We start from the raw sequence: 26,824 nt of genomic DNA on the forward strand, positions 1-26,824 counted from the left end.
TGAAGTAACTGTCAAATTAAGAATACACTCATGTTCAAATTTCTGCTACAATCATGACTCCAATCTGTGTTCCTGTAACTCAAGAGGTGTTCCAGTCTCAAAATTCTAATGTGCCTAATGAAATCACTGCACCGTGTTGTCTGAGCACAAAAGGGGCTGCTGAAAAGATTGTGAGGCAGAAGTCACGACTCTGCATCATCAAATCATCTACTTCAAAGTGTATAACAGGCTAGCGTGTTTTAATCTTAAATATTGCACATTAACAGTGACCTAAAAATAACTTGCTCAGGAGGAATTCTGTACTACATATACAAATAAAACACCAGAGAAACTTTCAGACACCACAGGCTGAGCTTGCACCTGTTCGTGCTCCTGTTGGTCATGAACTCCAATGTGCTTTCTGCCTAGAACCTTGCCATTCACTTCGGGATGCACTTCCCTGCTCATCACAGGAAATCCCTCTTGTTCCAGAGACAATAAAAGATGCCTGGTGCCATTACAGAGTATTTCAGAAATAATGGAACGTCAATGACATTTTACTTCAGAAAAATTCAGTTATAGAGAAATAATTCTGCAGATATAAAATGTAAACAGTTAACATACACTTGTCAGGAGCAGCACCATTCTTACACTACCCAACATCCACACTGCGTGTTACAGCAAAAATCAGGTATTAAAAAAACCAAAGACTCAGACAAGATCCACCACTTACGCCTGCTCTGCTCAGTGTGAACAAACAGTCCTTGGAAAATGCTATCCTATATATGGCTGTGTGCTACTATTTTCAGATGAACGGTATATTGCTCATTTGATACATCACCTACGCAAAGCTAAGTAGGCTTTGGAACCTCCTGACAGCTCGTTTAAATGTGATTATGCTACAGGTAGAACCAAATGGCTAGAAACACCATGAGAATTGGTGCTCAACTGACACTTCATGTCACAGGAAACCAGAAAGGTCCAAGGGCCCGAGGCTGCAGGAAAAGCAAGACTAGACTCTAGACCATTGCTGGAATCCGCAGCCTGAGCTCTAACTCGGTGTATACAAAAACAGGCTCATAGCTTGTAGAAGTGAACCATCTGTTTATTTGCATTGAAATATATTATTCATGAAGTATCCTCTTGATTTTAAGTGATAAGTTTTGAGCATGCCACAGATTTGCAGAGTACACCATATTCTCTTGACTTTTGCCGGGTATGGTAGGGAGATAAGGTATTGGTGGCAGACACCTGGCACCTTCAAAGACATGCTCTGGGTTATTCTGCCATTTGGATCATAGGGTTTTTGCCAAAACTTTGGTAGGGCTGCCTACCAGTTGTTGTAACTCAATGAGGATTGGCAAATAGCAAATATTGGAGGTCTCTCAACACGTTCATCATTTACAGTAGTTATTCCTGAATAGAACTGGCTACAGGTTATTTTCCCTCACTCCTCTGGGGTTATTTCATTGATAAGCACATAACCCTGAAGGATAGTATCATGAACAAAACATCTGAAATAAATTCTAATAAAAAAACTATAAAAATCTTAAATAATTCATGATATAGGCAAGTCACCACATAATAATTGCTTTGATAAACAAAATCTTACAAATTCAGTAAAAAAATCAGCAGCATAAGATAAAGCAAATATGCAAAAAATTTAAACCATGATAAAATAATTAGGTTTACATTATACAGTTAATTACAGCAAAAAATAACAATACAGTTTTGTTCCTGTTTTGAAACAACTTAGGTTTTAAATTACATCACTTGAAATAAAAAAAAATAAACTACTTTACTACAAAATGAATTCTACATTTTTTGAAAAAAAAAATCACTCAAAAATAAGACCACTGAATTGTTTTCAAAGTAGTTCTATGAATGACTAGCCGACGACCCTCCCTTCCCACCCCCCAAGGCCCAAGCAGTCATCTGCAGCAGCCCAGAGGCCCGGCCGGGGCGTCCAGACTGCTGTCTGTATCCGAGGCCAAAGTCGGGTCTGTTGACATTGAAGACACATCGTTGACAGACGACGACGATGATGGATGCTGACAGCCACTGGTCACTGCTGCACCTGTGCTATGAGAAACAAAACAGCAAATCAGTTGCAGAGAGAGTTGCAACCCGAGGTGCTGGCACTGTTACCACGTCCGTGGGTTCAGAATACTCACTAAACATCACCACAAGTCATATTCAACACAATGGAAACTCAGAAACATTGACTACAGGTTACGGGGTGGGAATTCTGTAAATGTCCAGACAGGACTCTAGAGGTTGAGCTCTGTTCCTTCCACTACGTGAGAGCTGGCTCCAGCACGACGACACAGATGTCACCACCAGCAATGCAAGCATCCCACATGGGCATCGGCTTGGGTCCCAGCTGTGATCTTCCAGTTCCCTGTTAATGCGCCTGGGAAAGCCCAAAAATGGCCAAGTGCTTGGGTCCCTGCCACCCATGTGGGAGACCTACATCGAGCTCGAGGTTCCTGCGGCTTTGGCTTGGCCCGAGCCCTGGCCACTGTGGTCATATGAGGAGTGAACTAGCGCATGAGAGATCTCTGTTATTCTCTACCTTTGCCTTTCAAATAAATAAAACAAAATTTTAAAAAAGGATTCTATAACAAGATCCATGAATGGACTTCAGCATGCGTGTGAATAATGCTGACAATACAAGAAAAACGGTATATGTGTTGCTGGAAAAGACCTCAATGAATCATGTCACTGAAATGAAATCAAGGCTAAGAAGTCCCAGAGGGCTGGCCTTGTGGCCCAGCAGGTAAAGCTGCCATCTGTAATGCCAGTAGCCTGTGTCGAAGCTCTGCTTCGGGTGCCTCCTGCTCTACTCTGATCCAGTTTCCTGGGACAGCCCCAGTAGCGGGGTCCCTAATGCTTATGTGGGAGACCAGACCCTGGCTCCTGGTTGTAACCTAGACCAGCCCTGGCTGTTGCAGCCATTTGGGGAGTGAACCAGTAGAAGGCAGAGCTCTCCTTGTCACTCCATTTTTCTGATTCTCTGCCTTCCAAATAACAAATCTTTTTAAAAATTGCTGATTTCTTACTAAAGACAAAAAGTCCAAGCAATATTTTGATACATTTGCTTTAAAGCAAAAGTCAAAACAAAGAATTAAATCACTTTAACAGGGAGGGACCTCAGTTTAGCTGCTACTGTTAACCTGAGGTTACGTGACTTCTCCAGGTCACCCAAGCAGCCTAGCTGGGTAAACTCAGGCCATCTCATTTCTAATAAACCTTGGAATCATACCAATGCAGACACACTAAATAGCTAAAAATGGAAAACTTTTCTATTTAATCAAAGAATTACTGAACAGGAACTTCTCAAATTTTAAAAACATAGGAATACTTGACCTATTCAGAGAATCACCTCAAGGGGACTGGGCTAGTGCAGTAGCCTAGTGGCTAAAGTCCTCGCCTTGACCATGCCAGGATCCCGTATGGGCACCAGTTCGTACCCTGGTTCTGTCACTTTTCTTCTAGCTCCCTGCTTGTGGCCTGGGAAAGCAGTCGAGGACAGCCCAAAGTGTTAGGACCCTGCCACCCGTGTGGGAGACCCAGAAGAAGCTCCTGGCTTCAGATCAGCTCAGCTCCGGCTATTGCAGTCAGCTGGGAAGCGAACGAGTGAATGGAAGATCTTTCTCTCCGTCTCTTCTCTTTGCAAATCTGCCTTTCCATACAAATAAATTAGTCTAAAGAAGAAGAGGAGGCAGGATTGCCTCACGTGTTGGGGGTAGGAACTATGTGAAAAGCAACTCATATTCTAGCCTGCGTAAGGGACGATTCCAAATGCAAATCAAGTTATACATAGCTCTCAAAAGCACATTTATGGAATAAAACAATTGGTATCCAAACAATACCAGCAGAATATCTAAGACTGAGGTTCACCAGCCAGTGAAACTACAAACAAACTGAAAACACCATTCCCCCAAATCAGCATCTCAGTGTTTTGAGATTCTCCTTTTACTGTCTGATGATGAGTGAGAAAACACTTAATCCAAGGGGTCTCGTGAAAGCTTGCGCTGAGATGCAAGCAGGAAAGAGGAAGGCAGCGCAAGAGACAAACCATTCACACTAGGCACTACAACGATGGGATGAGGGCATCCCAAGGGACAGCTTAACTCATGGGGACAAAATGCCCTTCCCGGAACACTCATTTCAATATTAGCCAAGCCAAAGTAAGGATAGGAAACCAACCACTAACTAGAGGTAAATATTTTATAATTAAATGAAAACAGCACTATGACTCACTTTATTAAGGACTTCCTTATTTCTGTAGATAATCACAAGCTGAATTATTTTTAAGATATTTATTTTCATCTACTTGAAATGCAGATAGATAATAAATGAAGAAATGAATGGTATTCCGTCTGAGATGTACTCCCTAAGTGTCTGAAAAGCAAGGGCTGGGCCAGGACAAGCCAAAACAGAATTCAATACAGGTCTCCCATGTGGGGCACAGCTCAGCTGCACTAGAAATAGGGGTGCCAGACTTAGACCAGCACTTTGCTATGAGATGCAGGTACCCCAAGTGGCAGCTTAAACCTCTATGCCACAATGTCTGTTTCCCAAGAGCTAAATATTTTTAGAATAACTTAATTTACTATTTCCAAAGTGTTACTGAAAATCCAGAAAATGTCCAGAAATCAAGTCTTGATTTTTGCACTAACTTATTTTGCTGTCATAAGCACTAAGATCCAAATTATCCAGTTATAAATTAGGAACAAATACAACTGTTCAACCTACTTCATGGGATTATTACATTTACTAACATGTGACCCTTAGTCACCTGCCACTCGCCAGGATGGGATGCTAAAATAGAAAGTTGCCCCAAATAGCAGACTTTTGAAATCTCATGTGAGCTTCCACCATGCATAATTTAATTATGCTACTACTATGCAGCTGTAAGTAAAGTGTAGAGAAAAAGGCTTTTCCAGAAATGACAGAAGCTGTTAAAGCTGAAATAAGTTCTATAATTTCAAAGATAGCATTCCTGATTTAGCAGCCAAAAAAAAGTCACAGAACATTACAAAAACATTTAACCAACTTTACAGTACAAAAAAAATCAATCTGAAAATATATTCTGCATATAGACAAGATGGTAAGTGTTGTAAGAAAGATTAAAATGGTTAAAAAAATTTTTTAAATCAAGAAGTACTTTCCTGGGGCTGTTGTGCTATAGTTTATAACACTATGATCCCATAGAGAGGAACCAGCTTGAATCCAGCTGCTCTGCTTCCAATCCAGCGCCCTAATAATGTGCCTGGAAAAGCAGTAGATGATGGTTCAAGTACTTGGGTTTCTGTCATGCATCTGGGTGCCCCTGATGGAATTTCAGGGACTGGGTGTAGGCCTGGAACAACCTGGACACTGCAGCCATTGAAGGAGTGAACTGGGGGTTCAAACATCTTTTTATCATTCTGCCTTTCAAACAAAAATAAGTCTTTTCAAAAAGTTGAGCACAATAATTTTACAAATGTATGGGTTATGGGCCCAGCACAGTGGCCTGGTGACTGGGGTTCTCACCTTGCATGCATTGGAATCTCATATAGGCACTGGTTCATGTCCTGGCTACTCCACTTCCCTTCCAGCTCCCTGCTTGTGGCCTGGGGAAGCAATGAAAACAGCTCAAAGCCTTGGGACCCTGTACTCTCATGGGAGACACAGAAGCAGCTCCTGGCTCCTGATTTTAGATAGGTTCAGCTACGGCCACTGTGGCCACTTGGGGAGTGAACCAGGGGATAGAAAATCTTTTCCTCTGTATCTCCTTCTCTCTGTAAACCTGACTTTCCAATAATAAATAATCTTTTTAAAAAATGTATGGGTTACAACATGACAATCTTGTACAAGTATACAATGCACAATGACCAAATGAGGATGCTGGCGCATTTCCACCTCCCTGAACACCCATCATCTCTTTGTGAGGGTGAGCTCCCCACTCCTGTGAGCTCCTTATGAAACACACACTTACATGAATCGTAGTCACTCTTCCTATGGAACTATATTCCATCCCCACTTATCCAAGTTCATCTTCCTACACTTCCTAGCCTCTAGTAACTATTCTACTTTCCACTTCTATGACCAGAAATTCGTCTGGCTCCCACATACGTGTGAGAACAAGCACTATTTATCTTTTTGTACCTAGCTTACTAACACTTAAAACCATGTTTTCCACATTTATCCATGTTACTTCAAATGATAGGACTCAACTTTCCTTGATGTGCAGATACTACACTGTGCGTGCATTACACCTTCATCCATCCATCCTTGCACGGACATCTTTGTCAATCCCGTTTGGCTGCCCTGAATAGGTAAGTATGCGGTGCAGGCATCTGACCTGCTGACTGCATTTCCTCTGCGTGCATGTGCACACACATGCTCACGGCAGGGTAGCTAGAACACACAGTAGCTTTCTAGAATCTCTGAGAACTCTAGATGCTGCTTCCCATATGGTTATACTAAACCGTACATCCTCCAATACATTCAGGAGTTCCCCTTTCTTTTCATTCTTGCCGGCAGCTGTTTGATCTTTCTGATAACAGCCATTCTACTGTGGTTTTCACGTACATTTCCCTGAATATTAGTTACGTTCAGTATTGTTCCATATACTGACCAGCTGTGTCTGTTTAGACCAGTTATTCTTGTAAAACTGGATTTTTAAAAAACTTGTGTTCCTCTTATGTGAGCATTTCAAATAAGTTAACATGAAGCATCCAGATGAACACTTTGCAAATATGTTCTCCCATTATTCAGTTGTTTCTGTACTCTGCTGTTACCTTTGCTGTGCAGAAGTTTCTCATTTTGATTTAATTTTGTTCAGTTTTCCTTTACTTTTACCTGTGTTTTTGAGATTTTATCCAAGACCCACTACTTATACTGGGATCTTGAGGTGTTGTTTATCTTATGTTTTCTCCTAGTAGTTTCTTTTTTTAAGATTTATTTTACTTTTATCACAAAGTCAGATATACAGAATGGAGGAGAGACAGAGAGGAAGATCTTCCATCTGATGATTCACTCCCCAAGTGACCGCAACGGCCAGAGCTATGCCGATCCGAAGCCAGGAGTCAGGAACCTCTTCTGGGTCTCCCGTGTGGGTGCAGGGTCCCAAAGCTTTGGGCCATCCTCAACTGCTTTCCCAGGCCACAAGCAGGGAGTTGGATGGGAAGTGGAGCTGCCAGGATTGGAACTGGTGCCCACATGGGATCCTGGCACATTCAAGGTGAGGATTTTAACCGCTAAGCTACTGCACCAGGCCTGAAATCACAGCTTTCTGAGCGACTTTGCTGCTGCTCTGTGATTTTGTATTTCTCCTACTCCGTGTCAAAGATCTTGGCCTCCTGGTGCTGCGGCTTCCGCAGCTGCTGCTTCTTGAAGTAGGCATCAGTGAGGTGCTTCAGGATCTTCACACACTGATGTCAAATCCAGACACTATGATATAGGATGTTCATGTTCTAAACAGTACTTCAAATTACTGACCAAATGCTCACCCTACTTTGAATGTTTTAGGTGATTCATTGATTTCCTTTTCTTTGGGGTCTGCTGCTAGAGCTATTGTATTCTGTTGCTAGAATCATGGTACCTTGTTTTTTCGTGCCTCTGTGTCCCTATATCGACACACAAAGCCAATTACCTCTATCAAAGGTCGCTTGGATACTGAAGGGCTTTCCCTGGAGTTGTGTCGTAGGATGTCAGCCAACCATGTAACAGTGACTTTGAGTCCAAGCAGATGCAGCAGCAGAGTGCCTGTGCAGCTTCCCTGGGTGTAACAAATGTTGATCACTCCTGTGGGTGATGCTGTGACGCAGGATCTACAGAAGTGCCCCACCACCAGGAGGCTGCTCTCTCAAGTAGAACGGGTTTCCCAGCTGCCCTGGCACAATGCCACTTGGCTACAGGTGGGGAGCACTGCCATAACAAGTGCATGCAGGTGAGTATACCGCTATGGTAGCAGGGGAAGGGTGCCCACCAGCACATGTGGGCCACTCGGGGACTGGGCGGCAAGGCATTCATCAGTGTCACAGAGCTGCATGGCCGTGTTCCACAGGTCTCTGCCACATCATCCCTGCAGGCCAGCCCTCTGTTTCTGCTTTGATCCTTCTGTGTGGGTACAAGCACTCAGGCACCTCCATAGTCACCTTGTTGGCATCACTCTTTTGATGAAGACCTATCTTTTGAAATGACATTCAGCCTTCAGGCTTCAGCTCAAATTTCACATCTTCATTAAACTGTCCCAAGCTCTGTAGCCAGAGAATTCAGAGACAATTGGGACGCTGGAACAACCACCCACTTGGAAGTTATTGTAATAGTTTGTCTATAGACCTTACTACAGATTTATGGTTTTATGTTCCATTTTGTGAACTTTAATTCCCTAGTCTGTAAAATGTGAGTAATTCCTCCCCTGGAATTGCAGAGATGAATGAAATGAAGTACATACATCACCAGGATCTGTTACATATGTATGACCTGCCAGCCTCTCAATTCTTCACACTTTCACATACACTCAAATAAAAGATCAGCTTAAGAGGAAATGCTTTTAAATCTTGAAAACCAGCTTTCTTCTTAGAAAATGAGTATTTTCAGTAATGCTTTTAACACTATTGGTTCAGGCCAACAAATTAAAAAATATAAATGAAAGAAAACCTGCAACTTGGTGTTGTGTATACCAAATCTTATAGGTCAGTTTCTTTTATCCAAAGAAAACACTCTTAAAAGGGGGCTGACAATGTGGTACAGTGGATGGATACCATCTGCAACGCCAGCATCCCATATGGGTGCCAGTTTATGTCTTTGCTGCTCCACTTCTGATCCAGCTCTCTGCTAATGGTCTGCAAAATCAGCAGAAAATGGCCCAAGTATCTGGACTCCCGTCATCCTCTTGGGAGACCCAGAAGGTCCTGCCGCCTGGCCCAGCACCAGCTGTTGTGGTCACATGGAGAGTGAACCAGCACAGGGAAGAGCTCTGGCTCTCTCTGAAAGTAACTCTTTCAAATTAAATAAATACATCTTAAAAAAAACAAAACCAAACAAAACAAAAAACCAAACAAAAAAACACCAAAAAAAAAAAAAACCTACCAGTTAAAATGATACAATGATATCAAGGGAACTAGTGAAATTACTTCTTAAAAAAATATTTACTTATACCTTATACTTATTTGAAAGAGAGAAGAGAGAGGAGAGGAGAGAGCAGAGAGAAGGGGAAAGAAACACACACACACACACTGCCATATACCAGTTCATCCCCCAAACAGCTACAATGGCCAGGCCGAAGCCAGGAGTTTCATCCCAGTCTCCCCAGTGGGTGCAGGGGCCCAAGCACTTGAGTCACCTTGTACTGCTTTCCTAGAAGCAGTTAGCAGGGAGCTAGATCACAAGTGGAGCAAATGGGACTGGAACCAGAACGCACATGGGATGCCCTTGTTGCACTGCAACTGTGGCTCCAAGGGGGGAAGAGTAATCAGTCTGTCCCAATGCTTTCAAATGCAACCAGCTAAATTTATTCTTTAGATTTATGAACATTTGAACAACAATAATAATGGTAGTAAATAGGCTAGACTACAAGTTCCAGGCCCTGGTAATCAGCCAATTTTATATTGTAACCAACCTAAAGGAGAGGGCTGCCCTCGTATAACTCCATTCTTGGTTCTTTCTTCCAAATCCATCACTTCCTTGTATATCAATTCTGAAAAAGAAATAGAGAAAAAAGAACTTTTTAACGCCTGACAGCCAATCTCACGGGAGCTTTTAAGTCATTCTTTGTACACACTGAGTATTTCAAGCAGTGTCCTGCCAATGGCAGAGGCTCTGTAAAGTCTCCATCTAAGAGTGACAGGTGTTAGCAAGAACCTCAAGATTCGCAACTGCAAATTACATGAAGGAAACTCAAAATCTGCTTTAATGCTTCTTAAGTTGGTTAAAAGACAGAGCTATGCTACAAGCTTTATTGTTTTGACTCTGCCAGTATCCTGACTATGGCACATCACCTAGCAAGTTACATTACAAAAGCTTACTCAGTTCCCAATTTTTAGGTCCTCAGACCTTGCATTCTGCTGTAAGCACATAGTAAGTGCTCAACCAGGTATCTTTTTAAAAGAATTGAAACAGTGTATTGAAAGCTTCTCCTCTCAGAATGGAACATAAATATATTCATTAAGAAAAAGCACAGGTAGGTAAAACACCTCAGCTGTCTGAGTAAATAGTCTGGCACAACAAGAAATCTTAAGTGGTTTTGCGCTTGTTGGTTCCTTGTTGCTTGCGGAGAGCAGGCAGGCCACACTGAGGACTGGTCTCATGGAGACATGGGGTGCTGCCTGCTGGGGGTACACCTCCTGCCCTATATTCTGCTTATGATTTGGTTGGTAACTGTGAGAATGAATTAAAATCTGCTTGCTACTACGATCTTAGGCTCAAAGTAGAAAAATTAAAAAGTCTTGATAGAAAAGAAAATAGATACTTTTATTAAAAAAAATAATAAACATCCCATAAAAAATAGCTTTTTAAAAAGAAAAACAGAACCTCTTCATGAAAAGAGATTCAGACAGAAGAACCAAACAAATATTAACTAGAAAAAAAATCTGTTGTTAGCATCTTTGACAATAGATTATTGTGTTTCCTACTTGGGAGCTAAAACTGTTAAGCAAATCTTGAAAAATGCAGTTTCTAGACAACTAGTGAAATATACTTTGGGTTGGAAGAAAAAGATGCAGAATAAAGGTAAACATTTTTAAAGTAATCAAAAAACCCCAAAAACATCCTTTATAAATGAAACTACACTTCCGTCATTTAAAATATCATTTACCACCACTTCTCTCTGAAACTGGTTACAACTCGTAAGTAATACTGCAGTACAATCAGTACTGTTTCCTGTTATAATTCTATAAAACACCATGTCTGTCACAAAGTTAATGGAACATAAAATATCAGGCTAATCTTTGGATTCTATTCTGGCCCAGAACTACATCCCTACACAGATTCAAACGCAGCAGGCTCTCCCCAATTCTCTTGTCTTTGTCAACCCTGAAGCTCCCAAAGGCCCATCAGGAAACACAAGTGTCTGCTTTTTCTCAAGGAGAACCAAATACTTTTTTTTCCAAAAATCCATGTACAGATTCATTACCCATCCAGGTCTCTAATCCCCAGTCCCTTCTGCTTTCCCAGTATTCCAATAGCCATGTCTTAATAACAGGTCTACTGCCCTCACTGAAGACAAATTAAAAACGGTGATTTACCCAAAAGCGCATAGTTACAAAAGCAGTTGAAACACCAAATGACAACATAAACACAGTACATGAGGATCTAAAATTCACCTGGATTAACATTTCCATGACTTCCAAAGTATTATTAATAGGCAATTACATCCATAAAACAGAACAAAGTTACTATACTTCTAATTACTTAATCTGTTGGCATTCTGCTGAAATTAGAGGGAGAGCAAAAGATACTTAGCTATATGACACAACCATAATTTTTGTGGAGACTAACTTAGAAATAACAAAAATATCCTTTTGCACAGCACATCTCCTTTAAAGCATCCTTCAGGCATATTCTCATAGGTACAAGAATAGCATACAGTTGCTATAAAAGCAATGGCTGGACATACAGAATGCCGTTCAGAAGGCAGCTGGACACAGAAGCTGTGATACATCAGAGTACAAAGAGGGCAGTCACATGAACTCAGAGACACCTTGAAGATACAGAATTACAGGCCAGATGCAATAGCCTAGTGACTAAATCCTCGCCTTGCATGTGCAAGGATCCCACATGGGTGCCAGTTTGTATCCCAGCTGCTCCACTTTAACATCCAGCTCCCTGCTTGTGGTCTGGGAAAGCAGTCGAGGCTGGCCCAAGCCCTTGGGACCCTGCACCCACATGGGAGACCAGGAAGAAGTTCCTGGCTCCTGGCTTCAGAAAGGCTCAGCTCTGGCCACTGCAGCTACTTCAGGAGTGAAAAAGCAGATGGAAGATCTTTCTATCTCCTCTCTGTATATCTGCCTTTCCAACATAGTAACAATAAATTTTAAGAAAAACCCCAGAATTACTAAAATAAGGCAAGTATGCAAAATATACATAGCATACAACAATCTGCAACTTACAAACGCTAAGAGAGGAGGGAAGGAATACACCAAGTGCATTTGCATATTTACAGTCTATGGAAAAACCCAAGAGACTGTATTGGTGTTCCAGGTAGGAGAGCTGAAAAATTAAGTCGAGAAGGGAAAGTATCTTCCACCTTTATAAAAATATTAAGTATCATATTACCAAATAAACATCAGTTATGAGTAATGCAAAAATCAGTAATTTCCCTAATGTAGTGAACAAACCACCCTAAAAAATCCAGAAGCTCTTTCAGTTTTCTAAGAATCTATAAAGGTTACCTTTCCACTCTTCTATTGTGTGTTCCCTTTCATCTAACTGCTTGTCAGGTATCTTTGGTGGTGGCTGGAAAACAAGGCAACAATAATTGAGACACTTACTTGATTGGGAATCAATACACTGCAATTATTTAGATGATCAGGTGGAAAGCTTATAAAAATGCATGGTAAGACCTACACGGATCAATCCCCAACAACCTTCTTATACAGACACACGGGAAGACTTCACTGCAAGGAGAAGCAGCTTATCTCCTAATCCAGTTCGCGACAATGTCACACAACTGTATCATAGACTTCTTCCAGGCTTTGGATAAGCAAACTTATTTCTAAGACAAGATGTCCCCTGGGGCAATCAACATGCTAGCTCCCCTGCCCCTTTCATCACATATCAAGGTGACTTTATTTCGTGTAGGAGGTGCTTGGATACAGTCATTGGTTTAAGGCACTGTTCTTGTGAAAACAGAACACACCATAGTAACACACTTCAAATTAACAAGTCTCCTCCAAGCGTAACTTAATTCTAACAGTGCAGCTCTTCTTTAGACAGTAAGCAAGCACTTACGGCTTCTGCTTCCGAAGGATCATACCAGACGTTGATGTATGGGTGCTGCAGAGCTTCATCTACCGAGATCCTCTTGGACGCGTCGATCACCAGCATTTTGGATAGCAAATCCCTTGCCTGACTGGCTGTAAAAACAATGATGGTACTGCACGCTGTGCTCATAAAGCCTTGCAATTTATCAACACATTTCAGAAACCTGAGGTGATCTTTTTTTAAAAGGTTTATATCTTAAAGAACAGATTTTACTACCGAATCATTCATACATAGGATTAAAAATTAGAAAGTTAAAGATAAAAAAGCTAAAGCTTCACTTCATTCTACCATCCACAGAGAACCCTGGTTATGTCCCATATGAACAGGAATACATACACACATACACACACACACACACACACACACCACATAATGGGATTATACATTTGTGAAAAATACCTTTAAGTTTGTTGTGTTCCGAGTCAGCTGGGAAAAGCACATCAGGGAAGAGTTTCTCAAAGCTATATCCGGCATATTTAGGTCTGTTTTCAACATAAGTCCTTACTGTTGGCTGGAGTTTCTTCATGAATTCAGGACACGGTGTTCCAAGCTGTTCAATAACTTTATTCCACTGATCAATATCTAATATCAAGTAGCTAAGAAAAATATTCTGTAGCTAATGTTTGACATGTTAGTTACACTCATTAATATATCAAGAAAATGGAAAATCAAAGCATTTCAGAAAGAATGTGGCCGTTATAAATTTTCTATCTCACAGCCACCTTCCAAAGACAATGACTGCAGGTGGACAGAAATGGTCAATGAGTATGTCTATTTACGATGTGTGTGTCTGCGTGTATACAAATACTGATTTTACCACAAAAATAGAGGCTTCAACTGACAAACTGTAAACATCATTATAAACAACTCACAGAATTAATGACCATCACTCTGCACTGGAACCCTACATGTAAACTGTACATAATTCTAACTCATCAACTGGCATTTTCTTCAAAATTATCAGAAAGTCTGAATGTACTTTCTACAGAGTAAGAATCATTTCTCTGCTTTTCTGAGTTTTCTACAGTAAGAGAAAATAACTAGTGGCAATAAAACTTGTGGCTTGGATAAAAGTGGCACTTTCCTCCACCATTCTTTACTTAGCGGACATGAACGCAGATTCGCTATTTCAATCAACTCTCACGCTGGGAATCCCTGTTTTCCTTCTTCCTAGTCCTCACATTCCTTGCTCTGCAGCCTGCCGTGGCCTTTGCCATTCTTCTCTCTAAGCAATTCTGTCACCAGTTACCAAAACTGTAATAGCTGTCACTGTTGATGTAAACATCAAAAGCTGTCAGTTGGACAAAAAAGCATGACTCCGAATCCAAACATCACCATATAAAACTATCACTGCTGAAATTCTCAAATGAAAGATTCAGTATGTTCAGTTATGATACAACAATAAAACACACACAGACACACAGACACACACATAACAAAAAGGAGGATGTGGGGACAAAACTAAAAAAATGGCCAAAAGCAACAGATAATTCCAAAATTCATATCAATTTGTAGGTATGTCTACACTATAATTAGAAATTTTAATGCAAGCCATGATTTTTTTATTTAGCTCAGTAAATCAACTCAAAGCCAGCAAGTGACTGTGGATAATTACACTTGAGCAGGTTTCAGTATTAACATGTGAAACAAAATGAGGGAAAGGAAAGTTTAGGCCAAATAGCAGGTGGTATTTTGAAAGAGTAATTTAACAATACTTATATTAGGGAGAGACAAATGCATTATACCTGACCAAGCTGTCATACATTTTGACCTTTAGAAACTACATTTTAGGCCAAAGATAAGGATACGATCTGTACCTGGGAACAAAACACCACCTTTGATCATTTCTCCCATGATGCACCCAACTGACCAAATGTCAACTGAAAACAAAATGCAATGACATTAACATAAAGATTCTGATTAAAATAAAAAAATAAATAAAACATTAAAAAAAATCACGCACACCATGTATAATTTCAAACTATAGAAAGCAGTATAAAATAAAAATGAGTGACAGTGAATGTGCTCTGACTACCAGCAGAGACTGTATGTCCTACTGCCAGATGCAGCCTACAAACATTTTAGTTTCTTATCAGCAATTTTTGGAACTATAACAGCCACAAACTTTTTATGTCTTTTCAAAAACAACGGTATGTATGAATGTCCTGCATCGTTTCCGTTAGCAGGAAGTTCAGCAGCTAACTAAACGCTGCAGCAGCACAAGGATACAGTCCCTTCCTGGAAAGAGGATTTTGTGGCAAACCATTTCTCCCATAATGCACCCCACAGACCATAAATCCACTATATGTTTGCAGCACAAAAGAAGGAAAAGCAAAGCAAAAGGTCATTAAAATCAAAGAAGCATAATATGACTGCATTATATACAAACTGCAACACACCACAAAAAGAAAAACATGATTTTACCTTTAGCTAATGGAATAATATAAAATGAAATATTTTTCAAAAGCCTTTGGTTCATAAAAGAAAAAAATGTGGCCTTTTAACTACATTGTCAAATTTTAAAGTGAGAGATATGCACAGTAATTACATACACAAAAAATTACCCTGACATTTTGTGATTAAGAATTTATCAAACAGAACCAAACACAAGCCTTATAAAGATAATTATGTACACAAGGTAGTAAAAGTACAAAAATTAAATACAGTGTTTTTAAAGTTCAACTGTGCATTATACTCTCTCTTTAAGTTAAATAAAAGAAAGAAGCATAAGCAGAAACAATTTAGCAGATTAAAATACTTAACAGAAGGAATGCCTCTATGAATAAGTAGTTTATCTGAAGGTCTTCAGAAAATTTCCAACTGGATTTCATAAATTTATTTAATGAGAACACAAGAAGCGCTATGTTTATTCTGAATTAAAAGACAATTCTTTTCTTGGCAGCACAAAAAACATGGTATATTCACTTGACTATCCCAAAGGAACGAGTGCACAGCGAATGAACTATCTAAATCCTAAGGAATCCTAGTCAGGCCAGTGTGCTCTGTTTCTCACCTACAGTTGCTTTGATATAAGGAGTTGCATCTTGGCTGTCTACAGCAGGACACCTTCACAGGATTTCAAGTCTCTGGGCAGACACAATGACCCTCAATCTGCCTGACCCGGAGTCCTTCTCAATGCTAAAGAGTCTGCTAGACTCTCATGGAAACATAACATGGGAATCTCCACCTATGTAGTAAAACATGCAGCACATCGTTGGCTGAAATATCTGATAAAAAAGGAGTAGATGCTTCTAGTTTAACGGGGTTGGTGGGATGGTGACAATTTAAACAGTAAGTCTTAGAAATGGGTGTTTGGTTTTAGTTTGAAAGCCCGAATTCTTAGCGAGCTGAAGAGGGAAGCAGTAGGCATAGATGTTCGAGGGAGAAACCGCTTACCATACTGGAGGGCTCGGGCAATTAGAAATCTGTACTTCCTCATACATTCTTAGAATGAAACTGCCAGTTCACTGAGGAGTCTTATCCTGTGGGACTAAAGTTTCCCAAAAATTTTCTATTAAAAGGTATATAAATCTTTTCATATGTATAGTATGACTCAGCTACCAAGGATAGAAGCTTGAAGGAAAAATTAATATTCATAAACCAGTCAATCAGGGAATGACATTTTTCTTCCCCTGGGGTTTTCTTCTTGGGCAAAAATCCATTAGAGTAAATCTTTCCCATTATATTTTAAAGACAATGGCAAACTTTAATAGCCAGGACACAGCCATGTTAGTAACTTTTATTAACATATTTAAAATCTAGAAAACAAAAAGATCTTAGGGCTGGGGTGATGGCTCAATTGGCTAATGGTCTACCTCCAAGTGTTGGCAAACCACATGGGCAAGAGTTTGTGTCCCAGCTGCTCTACTTCCATCTAGTTCCCTGCTTATAACCTGGAAAAGCAGTGGAGGATGGGACCCTGCATCCACGTGGGAGTCCTAGAGGGGCATCCTGGTCCTGGCTTTCGCTTGGCTCAGCTCCAACTGTTGAGGCCATGTGGGGCGTCTACCAGCAGATGGGAGATCTTTCTGTCTTTCCTTCTCTCTGTAAATCTGCCTTTCCATTATAAGTAAATCTTCAAAAAAAAAAATCTTGAAAACTGACCAAGAGAAGGTATTAGAAGGGCCAGTGAAGACCATGACAATCATTAAGGCGACTGATTCACGCAAAAAAAAAAATTGCCTTAAAGGGACAAACTGCTTTGTCTGCTGACAGTTAAAGTATAACCTCTTATTGCACATTCCTCCAAAATGCTGAGGTAGCTTACAAAAAGGACAGATAAAAGGAGGTTACTGAAACAGCTGAGTGTGGCTGCGACATGTCACGGACAGGAGGAAGTGTAGACATTTAGTTCTACTGACTAATGAGGCTATGATGAGTTTGCTGGGGGTTAGGACAGCACTAACATGATCTCTGGTTTTCTCATCTGGGAGAGGAAATGTGTGTCAACTGCTTCTGACATCCTTCAGTGGGAAGCTACCCCAAGACCACATTTACAGGATACTGACATTACACAGATAATCAATAGTTGCACAACAAATGCAAAAGCAAGCTTCATATTAATCACCTGAAGTCCCCACACACAAAAAATAATAAAACCTCTATAAACATTAGGCAAAGAATAGGAAATAGAACAGCAAGTTTACTTCAAAAGAACTGGTAGAAAATGTCTGAAATAACCAATTTTAATTAGCTTAGAAAACAGAATTAAACTATAATCCTAAATTCAGTAGTATCTTTTATGAAAAATAAAACAATTTTAAAGATCGGCTCAGGGCCTGGCATGATAGCCTAGTGGCTAAAGTCCTGGCCTTGCGCGTGCCGGGATGCCATATGAGCGACGGTTCGTATCCCAGCTGCTCCACTTCCCTTCCAGCTCCCTGCTTGTGGCCTGGGAAAGCAGGCAAGGATGGCTCAAAGTCTTGGGACCCTCCACTCCCGTGTGAGAGGACCCACAGGAAGTTTTTGGCTCCTGGCTTTGGATCAGCTCAGCTCTGGCTGTTGAGGCCACTTGGAGGAATGAAGCAGCAAAAGGGGGAACTTTCTGTTTCCCCTTCACTCTGTAAATCTGACTTTATAAATAAATAAATCTTAAAAAAAAAAAAAAAAGGATTGGCTTAGTACGTTTTTTTTTTGTATCAGTGAATTGCTGTTCAGGTTTCCTTCCTAAAAAAAAAAAAAGTCTAGATCTGATTTTAGGGAGCGTTTTCGATAAGTTACTACATTTAAAAGTCATCGATTATTTTAATAAAATTGCACATAGACTTACTTATCTCCTAGACTCAAGGAAATTGCTTTCCCTACATATAAAAATCGCTCACATTCACTACATATGTACCAAATAGTTTTCCAAAACTCTAAGGTCAATACACTAACTGGATAAGCACATATGCTGCCATTTCCTTAAGGCCTTGACTGTATGGCAACTAGAAATGTGGGCACACGTCATTAGTGCACAGGGACTGCTGCCAAGGGTAAGCCATCGGGACACTGCATACCTCCTCTATGCAGGAGTCAACAGTCAGGTCCAAGCTGTAGGCAAGCAAAGGACACAGATTCTGTTTCAGAAGCTATGGCAATGAATCCTTGCTCCAATGGCAGTACTGATGGTATAAGTCTGGATTTAAATAAACAGGGCCCTCACATTTTTCCAAATATTTGCAACACTGATAATTGCTTTCAAACTGTTGATACATGTTTCAAATAATGATACACATTTAACTATATGCATTTCAGTATAAACATCTGAGGAACAAAAGAAACGAAATCAAAAGAAAATTTACAACAGAAACAGTTTGCTGACCGTTTTCTTTGTAGCCCATGCCTAGGATGACCTCAGGCGCTCTGTAGTAGCGAGTCACCACATAAGGCGTCATCATGAAACTTGTTCCTGCAGTCCTGGCCAGGCCAAAGTCAAGAATTTTCAAAGTGCAGTCTGATTTTACTACTATATTACTGGGCTTTAAGTCCTTCAAGAAACAAAAATAAGAAACAATCACTATGTTTTACACAAAGACTTTTCGGTTCATAATTATCTTAAGTTATCCTGTCATTTATAAAACAATTTACGTAATCATTTTCCTAACTGGTACCAGTAATGCACAGCCTCCTAATGAAACGGCAAAGCCAATACATCAGTTCTAAGGAGTACTTTATTTGTGAATATAGTTATTAGAAAAAATTAGTGATGTCTTCTTTGTAAGAAATTATAACAGCTACAATGTTTTCATCAAAGAATAGAAAAGACCTCTTAAAACTTATTTAAGAACCATTATGAGGAGTCGTAAGTATTTCTATTCATTTATATACTAAATTATGTATTTTTACAATCTCATTTTAAAGTAACAAGTTTTATATAGATATTACAAATCCCCAATAGGCCATGCCTTCAATCCTGCAAATGTTATCTGACCTTTCAGACTGGCAGTTTTAAAGGTCCCAAATAGTTCCTCATCAGTCTTTCTATCCGTCAGTTCTCATCTAAAATGATAAAGATCTGCTCATAAAACTTCTGCCTGCTTGTAGAAATAGGACACTGCTATCTTAGTGTAACTAATCCATAATTCACTTACAAATGGCACTCCTAAATAATGTGAGCATGATCTATTTCTCACCTAACCCCAACCAGAAGTAATTCTGTGCAATGCCCGTTATACATGCACGCAGTATCCTAGACACTCATATTCAACAGACTTTGCCATTAGCCCTTAGGAATTCCATCAAGAACCAAAAAATCCAGCAGGTGTATGTGCACGCATGAATACAACGCACTACATGGACTGATGAGCAGTACACATACACGCCTGTCACAACAGGAAACAAAGCCGGGCTGAAAGACAAAGAATACCTCTAAGTCTACATCCCACACAGCATATATGAGGGGGCCTTCAAGTTCACAGAAAAGGTGGATTATAAAGAAGTTACAAACTTTTCCTGCACAAAACCAAACACTTTTAATTACATTTTTTAGCTGAATTCTTGAGTACTTTCCTCGGTTGTTTTTTTTTTTTTAACATATTCTGATGCACTCATAAACAGGGTTAGAAATATGTGACTCTATGGTTTTATGAAAGAAACACACAAAGATATCAGTAAGCTTGGTAACAATAAGATAAAACTTTCATTACTGTTATTCTATGAACATGAAATATTGCTCCAGGCCTGGGTCCAATTCAAGTCTGCCCCGCGTGAAGCAGCACCTCAGAAAGAGACATGTCTTTCTTGTGAAAAGCACAATAATCTGCAAGAGTCACGCTCAAACACTCAGGGCCTTCAGTCTGGTAAGCTTCATATTCTCTCACATTTCATTGTTTCACACAACAAATGTTTTAAAACCATGATTAACACTTGAGTTTCTTTCTATGCATACTTTTTCATACAGCAATTCTAGCCATTGGAATGTGAAAAAGATCTATAAAATCTTGAAATTGATAAAACTGTCCCAGGCTGACAACAAAAGCCTGAAAGCTTATGATGGCCTAAGACTCAAGCTTAAAACTTAAAAGCTTAAGACTCAAAACAAGGTCCTTTTTAAGTTCAAAACTAGAGGGACTATAAGTTAGCAAATGTACTCTGAAAATAATTCTAGGGCTCAGCGCAATGGCTCACTGGCTAAATCCTCACCTTGCAAGTGCTGAGATCTTCTAAGGATCAGTTCACGTCCTGGCTGCTCCACTTCCTACTCAGCTCCCTGCTAACGGCCTGGGAAAGCAGTAGAGGATGGCTCAAGTCCTTGGGACCCTGCACCTGCACTGGAAGAGGCTCCTGGCTTCAGACTGGCTCAGCTCTGGCCATTGTAGCCATTTGGGGAGTGAGCCAGCAGACAAAAGATCTCTGTTTCTCCTTTCCATAAATCTGATCTACCTTTCCAATAAAGAAAGTAAGTCTAATAAAAACATAAGCTGCTTCTAAAGCTTCTGAGAAAAGCTAGCTATATTACCAAAAAAGTTACGTCTGTGATATTCTATACTTTAAAAAGCAGCTCTCAACTTGCAGCAATTTTGCCTTCCTCTTAATGTTAGGGACTGTCAGGAAGCATTTTTGGTCGTTGTGACTGGGGTGCTACTGGCATTTAATGGATTGAAGCCAAGAATGCTGATGAATACTTCACAATGATCAGGGCAGGCCCTCCAAAGAATTATTTGGCCAAAAATATTAGCAGAGGCAAGGTTGAGGGTCTTTGAGAAACCAGAAGGAGGCTGAGAAAACTGAGCAGCCCTCCAGCAGTCCACATTCCCAAAACTGACTCCACAGGCATCCAACGAGAATGGGGAGACCAGAGGCACAGCAGAGGACCCTCTCCGGGAGACCGGCTGAGGGCCTCATCAGGTTCCATCTCTGTCCCACAGGGACTGCCAGTGCAATCCCAGAGCACTCACAAATCATCACTGAGCACAGGGTTAAGGTTTCAAATGGGAGTTGTGGGGGTTACACTGATCCATCCTACCGACCATCCGATCTAGGGTGTGTAGGAGAGCAGTATGGAGTGGCCCATTCGTGGTCACTCTGAAATCGATTTCCTATGTTCCTGGATCAAAAGCAGCAATGTCCAGACCTGATGTGCCCCTACTGTGCATCACTCAGGACTAAAGGCTTGATGAAACAGGACTCTGCCTCACCTCTCCTCATGAGGTACAGAATGCAGAGAGGAATGTCTGCCTACAGACGGCAGCAATGTGTGAAAGCCAAATGTTCCCAACTGTTCCCATCTGCTGCTCCCCATTTCTCAACTCCTTCAAAATTAGGCAAGTTCTAGTAGCTGGTTCTGCCGATGGGCCCCAAGCAGAAACGTGTGTGGCTTCTAGGCTCAGGAGCAGGAGAGCCAGTGTACCCACCGTCCACGCCCTCCACCCTAAGCTTTCTCTCCCTGACGCAGCGATCAGCAGCCATCAGAACACTGCAGTGCTGTGCATTCAAGGAGGGCTTTTGAGTGACCACACAGAAACTCACCTAACCCTGACTTGCTCTGAAACCCTAAAAGACAAAAGGTCAGCTTATTTTACTAACTGAACCATCTCAGACCAGCACAGCAGACAGGTCACCAACTGTGGCCTCCAAACCATCCCTAAGAGTGGATATCAACTTCCTGCTGTTCTTTCTGTTTTCTATCATCTACCGTTTTTCCTTTCTGGTCTACCTGGCCTGTATTCTCATTAATTTGGAAAGTTTGTGTTTGACAGATTGGACATCACTAAAACCAAATAATTTTCAAAGCAAACAAAATCCAGACCTTTATCAGCTTTACCTCGAACAGATTCTGAGTAATGGATCACAAGGATAAAAGAGCTGTAACTCTAATGCTAAGGGAAATGAGCCAATCCCAAAAGGTTAAATACCACATGTTTGCCTTGATTTAAGATGATATGATGTTATGTATAACATGTTATGTTATGAATGTTATATGTTGTGTATAAACTAAAATTGAAGTGTAGGTGAGGTGGTCACAGAAGGTGGCTGGGAACTCGCATTTACTTTCAACATATTGGTTACTCATTACTATGTCAATTAATTCCATAATGATGTAAATTTTTGCTGATGGTATGTTGGAGCTTTCAATTGACTGGGATGATACTCTGCTGGCTCTGTCTTCAGACCAGAGAGGGTATACCTAAGAAGCCGTTGAACTTGACTGGACAATAAGATACTGGACTCTATGTTTGGTATACGCTTGCAATGGGGGAATCTCAACTGAACTTGAGCTGTGGTTATGCAACAAGGTGGAGGAATCCACCATGGTGGGAGGGTTTGGGGAGGGGTGGGGAGAACCCAAGTACCTATGTAACTGTGTCACATAATACAATGTAATTAATGAAGTAAAAATAATAAATAATAAAAAAAATTCCCTTTAAAAAAAAAAAAAGAGCTGTAACTCTCCCAATTAAAGAAATTCACACTATGCTGCTTACAGCTCCGTTAGGGGGCTGGTGTAGTGGCATAGCCGGATAATCCTCTGCACTGTGATGCCAGGATCCATATGGGCACCAGTTCATGTCTTGGCTTCCCCACCTCCCATCCAGCTCTCTGCTTGTGGCTTGGGAAAGCAGTGGAGGACAGCCCAAGTCTTTGGGTCCCTGTACCCACATGGGAGACCTGGAAGAGGCTTTGGATCAGCTCAGCTCTGGCTGTCTGGCCATTTGGGGAGTGAATTCGTGGATGAAAGCTCTCTTTCTCTCCCTCTACCTACAAATCTGTCTTTCAAGTAAAAATAAATAATTTTTTTTAAAAAGTACTTATCTGAAATGCAGAATGACGGAGAAAGAGAGAAGGGGGGAGAGGACTGAGGGAGGAAAAAGAGAGAAGGGATTGTCCAAATGCTTGTTCACTCCTCAAATGACTGCAATGGCCAGCGGGGGGACTGACCTGGCCAAAGCCTGGAGCCAGATTTCCCATGCGGGTGGCAGGGACCCAAGTACTCAACCATCATCCAATGCTTTACTACGTACATGTGCAGGGAGTTAGGTCAGAAGCAGAACAGCCAGAACTCAAACTAATTCTCTAATATGAGACAGTGATGTCTTTTTTTTTAAGATTTATTTATTTTTTGTTGGAAAGTCAGATGTACAGAGAGGAGGAGAGACAGAGAGGAAGATCTTGCATCCAATGGTTCACTCCCCAAGTGACCACAACGGCTGGTACCCGCCGATCCGAAGCCAGGAGCTAGGAGCTCTTCCGGGTCTCCCATGCGGGTGCAGGGTCCCAAGGCTTTGTGCCATCCTCAACTGCTTTCCCAGGCCACAGACAGGGAGCTGGATGGGAAGCAGGGCCGCCAGGATTAGAACCGACAACCGACAACCATACGGCATTCCGGCGTGTGTAAGGCGAGGACTTTAACCACTAGGCTATTGCACCGGGCCCAAGACAGTGATGTCTTGATCCACTCTACTACAGTGGATCCATTCCATCCTCCACGAGCTTTCAGAAGTCCTCTCAGGTAAGAAGCACAACTCTGCTAATCATTCGATTTTATGACTAGAAACACAGACAGGATAGACTTATAAACCCTCACCACAGCAGACTATCCACAACAGCTAAAATGTGAAAGGCAATCAAGTATCCACTGTCAGAGAAAAGGAGAAACAAAATATGGTTTATGCATCATTTCTAATGTATACACTGCAAAATGCATAAACCTGTGCTCACTTGGTTAATAAGTCAGCCACAAAAAGGCAAACTGTGTGTGACTCTATTTCTATGAGACGGTTCCCAGAAATTAGGGGGAGGGAGTAGTGGGAGCTACTGTTTCAGAGGTCTAAGAATTTCAGTTTTACAACATGAAAAGGGGTCTGGGGATTGATGGTGGTGACAGTTTCAAAATATTAGCGATGTATCTGATAGCAGTGAACTGTACATGTAACCATTAAGGTATCACTATCTAAAAGGCTGGGGAAAAACTAGGAATAGGTGTCCATTTTATACAGTCTTTCCCCACCCCTCTTTCAGGCAGGGCCAGGCTCTTGAAGACAGTAGCCATATTTTCTGTGTGGGACCCTGGGCTAGACAGAGGGCATTGTTTAAAATACTGTAATGGAAATGAGTAATTCAATGCTACCTAAGAGAAAGCGTTAACTTTACAAACAATACCCTACACACGATCAAGCATACTAACCCTGGATAAGGAGAACTGCAAAAGAAAAGGGGGAGGAGGTAGGGAAAAAATGACTTACAATTTTCTAAATTTGATGAAAGAAACAAATTTACACATTTAATTTGCTCAAAGAATTCTAGGCAGGATACACACAAAAATCATCTACACTAAGGCATATTACAATCAAATCAGTAAAAGACAAGAAATAAAAGAACCTCAAAAACAGAGAGAAGTAACTTGCTAGTTACAAGAGATTTCACCAAACTTAACAGATGCTTTCTCACCAGAAAACAGAGTCTGACGGGTGATAGAGTGATACACTTACAGTGCCAGGGGAAAACCCTGCTAAGCCGAAGGGTGAAATCCCTCCAACTATCCTTCCAACGTCAAGGACAAATTGGGACAGTCTGAGATAAAGCCAAAGGAGGCCACTTTAGCACAACTGTCCCCAAAGGCGACAACAGTGATTCAGGCAGAAGCGGAAGGGCAGCAGACAGCAACTCAAAGCATACAATGAGCTAAAAGTACTGCTACAGTAACTATCTGGTAATTACAGAAGCCACTATTACCATACTTTATATTTTTAGCTTCTATTTTTTTCTGATATGAATTAATTCAAATGCATGAAACACTAATTATAAATTATAACTAGCACATAGTTTACAAAAACATAACCTATGACAGCAATCATGTAAAACGGGAGAGACAGACTAGACTACCAAGTAGAGTTTGGCATATGAAGCTAAGGCAACAATAAGTCAAACCAGATTGCTCTAAGTTTTTGAAGTTACATGTAATCCCCAAGATTACGCAGCTAAGAAAACTGAGAAAGAAAATGAGAGAAGAAAAATGGTATACTACTACCACAAAAAAAAAAAATCAATGGACACAAAAGAAAGCAGAAGGTAATTGAAAAATAAAATACATTTAGGAAACAAAACAGTAGGTAACCTTTTCCTTTCCAATAATTACTCTAACAGAAAGATGGATTAGACTCTCCAAATAAAAGGTGGAAGTGAACTTTTCTTCCAGGGGTGAAAATAGCACCGAATTAGATACAGGTAGCACACAGCACTGCAAACGTACCAAGGCTGATCTGTAAACTTCAAAACGGTTCACTCTGCTACATGAATTTCACCTCAATGATTTCAACAAATGATGAGAGCTTTTTCTACTAACCCGGTGAATGATTCCAGCGGAGTGAAGGTGCTTGATTCCACACAGCATCTGATAGAGAAGGTAGGACATTCTTTCGTGATCTAGTTCCATCTGAATCACTTGGCAAAGATTTGCATCCATGAGCTCCATGACTATGTAACTTCATGGGTGGAAAAAGATGACAGCTAAAGAGTACAGCAACAATCTAAGAATACGTACTAACATAATACAGCTGTAATTGCCACACTTACACATCTTGGAATTCTTCTAGAGATTTCTGTGGTGTGAAAACATTCAAAAGGCCAATTATCTGTGTTAAAAGCAAATAGAAACATCAGAAACTGCCTCCTATTATTTTCATTTCACAACTGCAAATACATGAATTTTTTTTTAAACAGAAAACACCCTTAGTTTAAATCTCTTCTTTTTTTAACCACCTATTTACTTCTTATTTATTAGAAAGGCAGAGAGCCCTTCACTCCATCCAGGTCTCCCACATGAGGGGCAGGCACTCAGGTACTTGGGCCGTCATCTATTGCTTCCCAAGGTGCAAATTAGCAGGCAACTAGATCAGAAGCACGGTAGCAGATTGGCCAGGGTTCAAACCTGGCACTCTGCAATGAGATACGCTATCCCAGGTGGCAGTTGAACTTGCTGCACCACAACACTCACCCCCTCTTTTATTTTACACACTAAAACCTACACGGCTGGGGAAGGAAGAGGTGGGGAGAGAGCACTCTGAAGGTGAGAGCATGAGCGGCTGGCGCTGCGACATGTGGGGAGACTGCGGCTGCTCACACCAGCAGCCCACACGGAAACTGGTACAAGGCACAGCTGCTCCACTCTGGGCCCAGCTCCCTGGGAATGGCCTGGGAAAGCAGCAGAAAACAGCTCAAAGCACTGGTGCCCCTACAGCTGGAAGAAGCTTCTGGCTCCATCCGCTGCCGCAGTACGGGGTGTATCAGGGGTGGAAGACCTCACTTTCTATGTCTCCTCCTTTCTCTGTAACTCTTTCAAATGAAAATGAAATCAATCTTTCACAAAACAAAACAAATAAACCATAACACAAGTATAGACTCTGGATGATGATGCGTCAGTGCGGATCAATTCTAACAAATGTACCAC

The 26,824-nt window shown here is 40.9% G+C and overlaps 1 protein-coding gene across 5 annotated transcripts in view; it reads right to left on the minus strand.

Annotated features, from left to right (window-relative positions):
- Window positions 1-222: 222 nt before the first annotated feature.
- MAPK8 (mitogen-activated protein kinase 8) overlaps window positions 223-26,824 on the minus strand; it is an 84,423-nt gene continuing 57,821 nt past the window's right edge. Inside the window, exons 4-12 of one of the 5 annotated variants that reach the window (XM_058671082.1) lie at window positions 25,951-26,009; window positions 25,721-25,859; window positions 18,761-18,926; window positions 14,766-14,837; window positions 13,357-13,539; window positions 12,925-13,049; window positions 12,366-12,429; window positions 9,596-9,673; window positions 223-2,056 (exon numbers count right to left, since the gene is read on the minus strand). In XM_058671082.1, coding sequence (XP_058527065.1) covers window positions 1,911-2,056; window positions 9,596-9,673; window positions 12,366-12,429; window positions 12,925-13,049; window positions 13,357-13,539; window positions 14,766-14,837; window positions 18,761-18,926; window positions 25,721-25,859; window positions 25,951-26,009 — 1,032 coding nt within the window. In that variant the 3' untranslated portion in view covers window positions 223-1,910. Of the gene's footprint in view, window positions 2,062-9,595; window positions 9,674-12,365; window positions 12,430-12,924; window positions 13,050-13,356; window positions 13,540-14,765; window positions 14,838-15,186; window positions 15,259-16,353; window positions 16,448-18,760; window positions 18,927-25,720; window positions 25,860-25,950; window positions 26,010-26,824 lie in introns of those variants that run through there. The other 4 variants (XM_058671083.1, XM_058671085.1, XM_058671084.1 and 1 more) reach the window with 4 other exon arrangements.

The sequence above is a fragment of the Ochotona princeps genome, chromosome 13 (assembly GCF_030435755.1).
Source record: "Ochotona princeps isolate mOchPri1 chromosome 13, mOchPri1.hap1, whole genome shotgun sequence".
Taxonomy (NCBI): Eukaryota; Metazoa; Chordata; class Mammalia; order Lagomorpha; family Ochotonidae; genus Ochotona; species Ochotona princeps.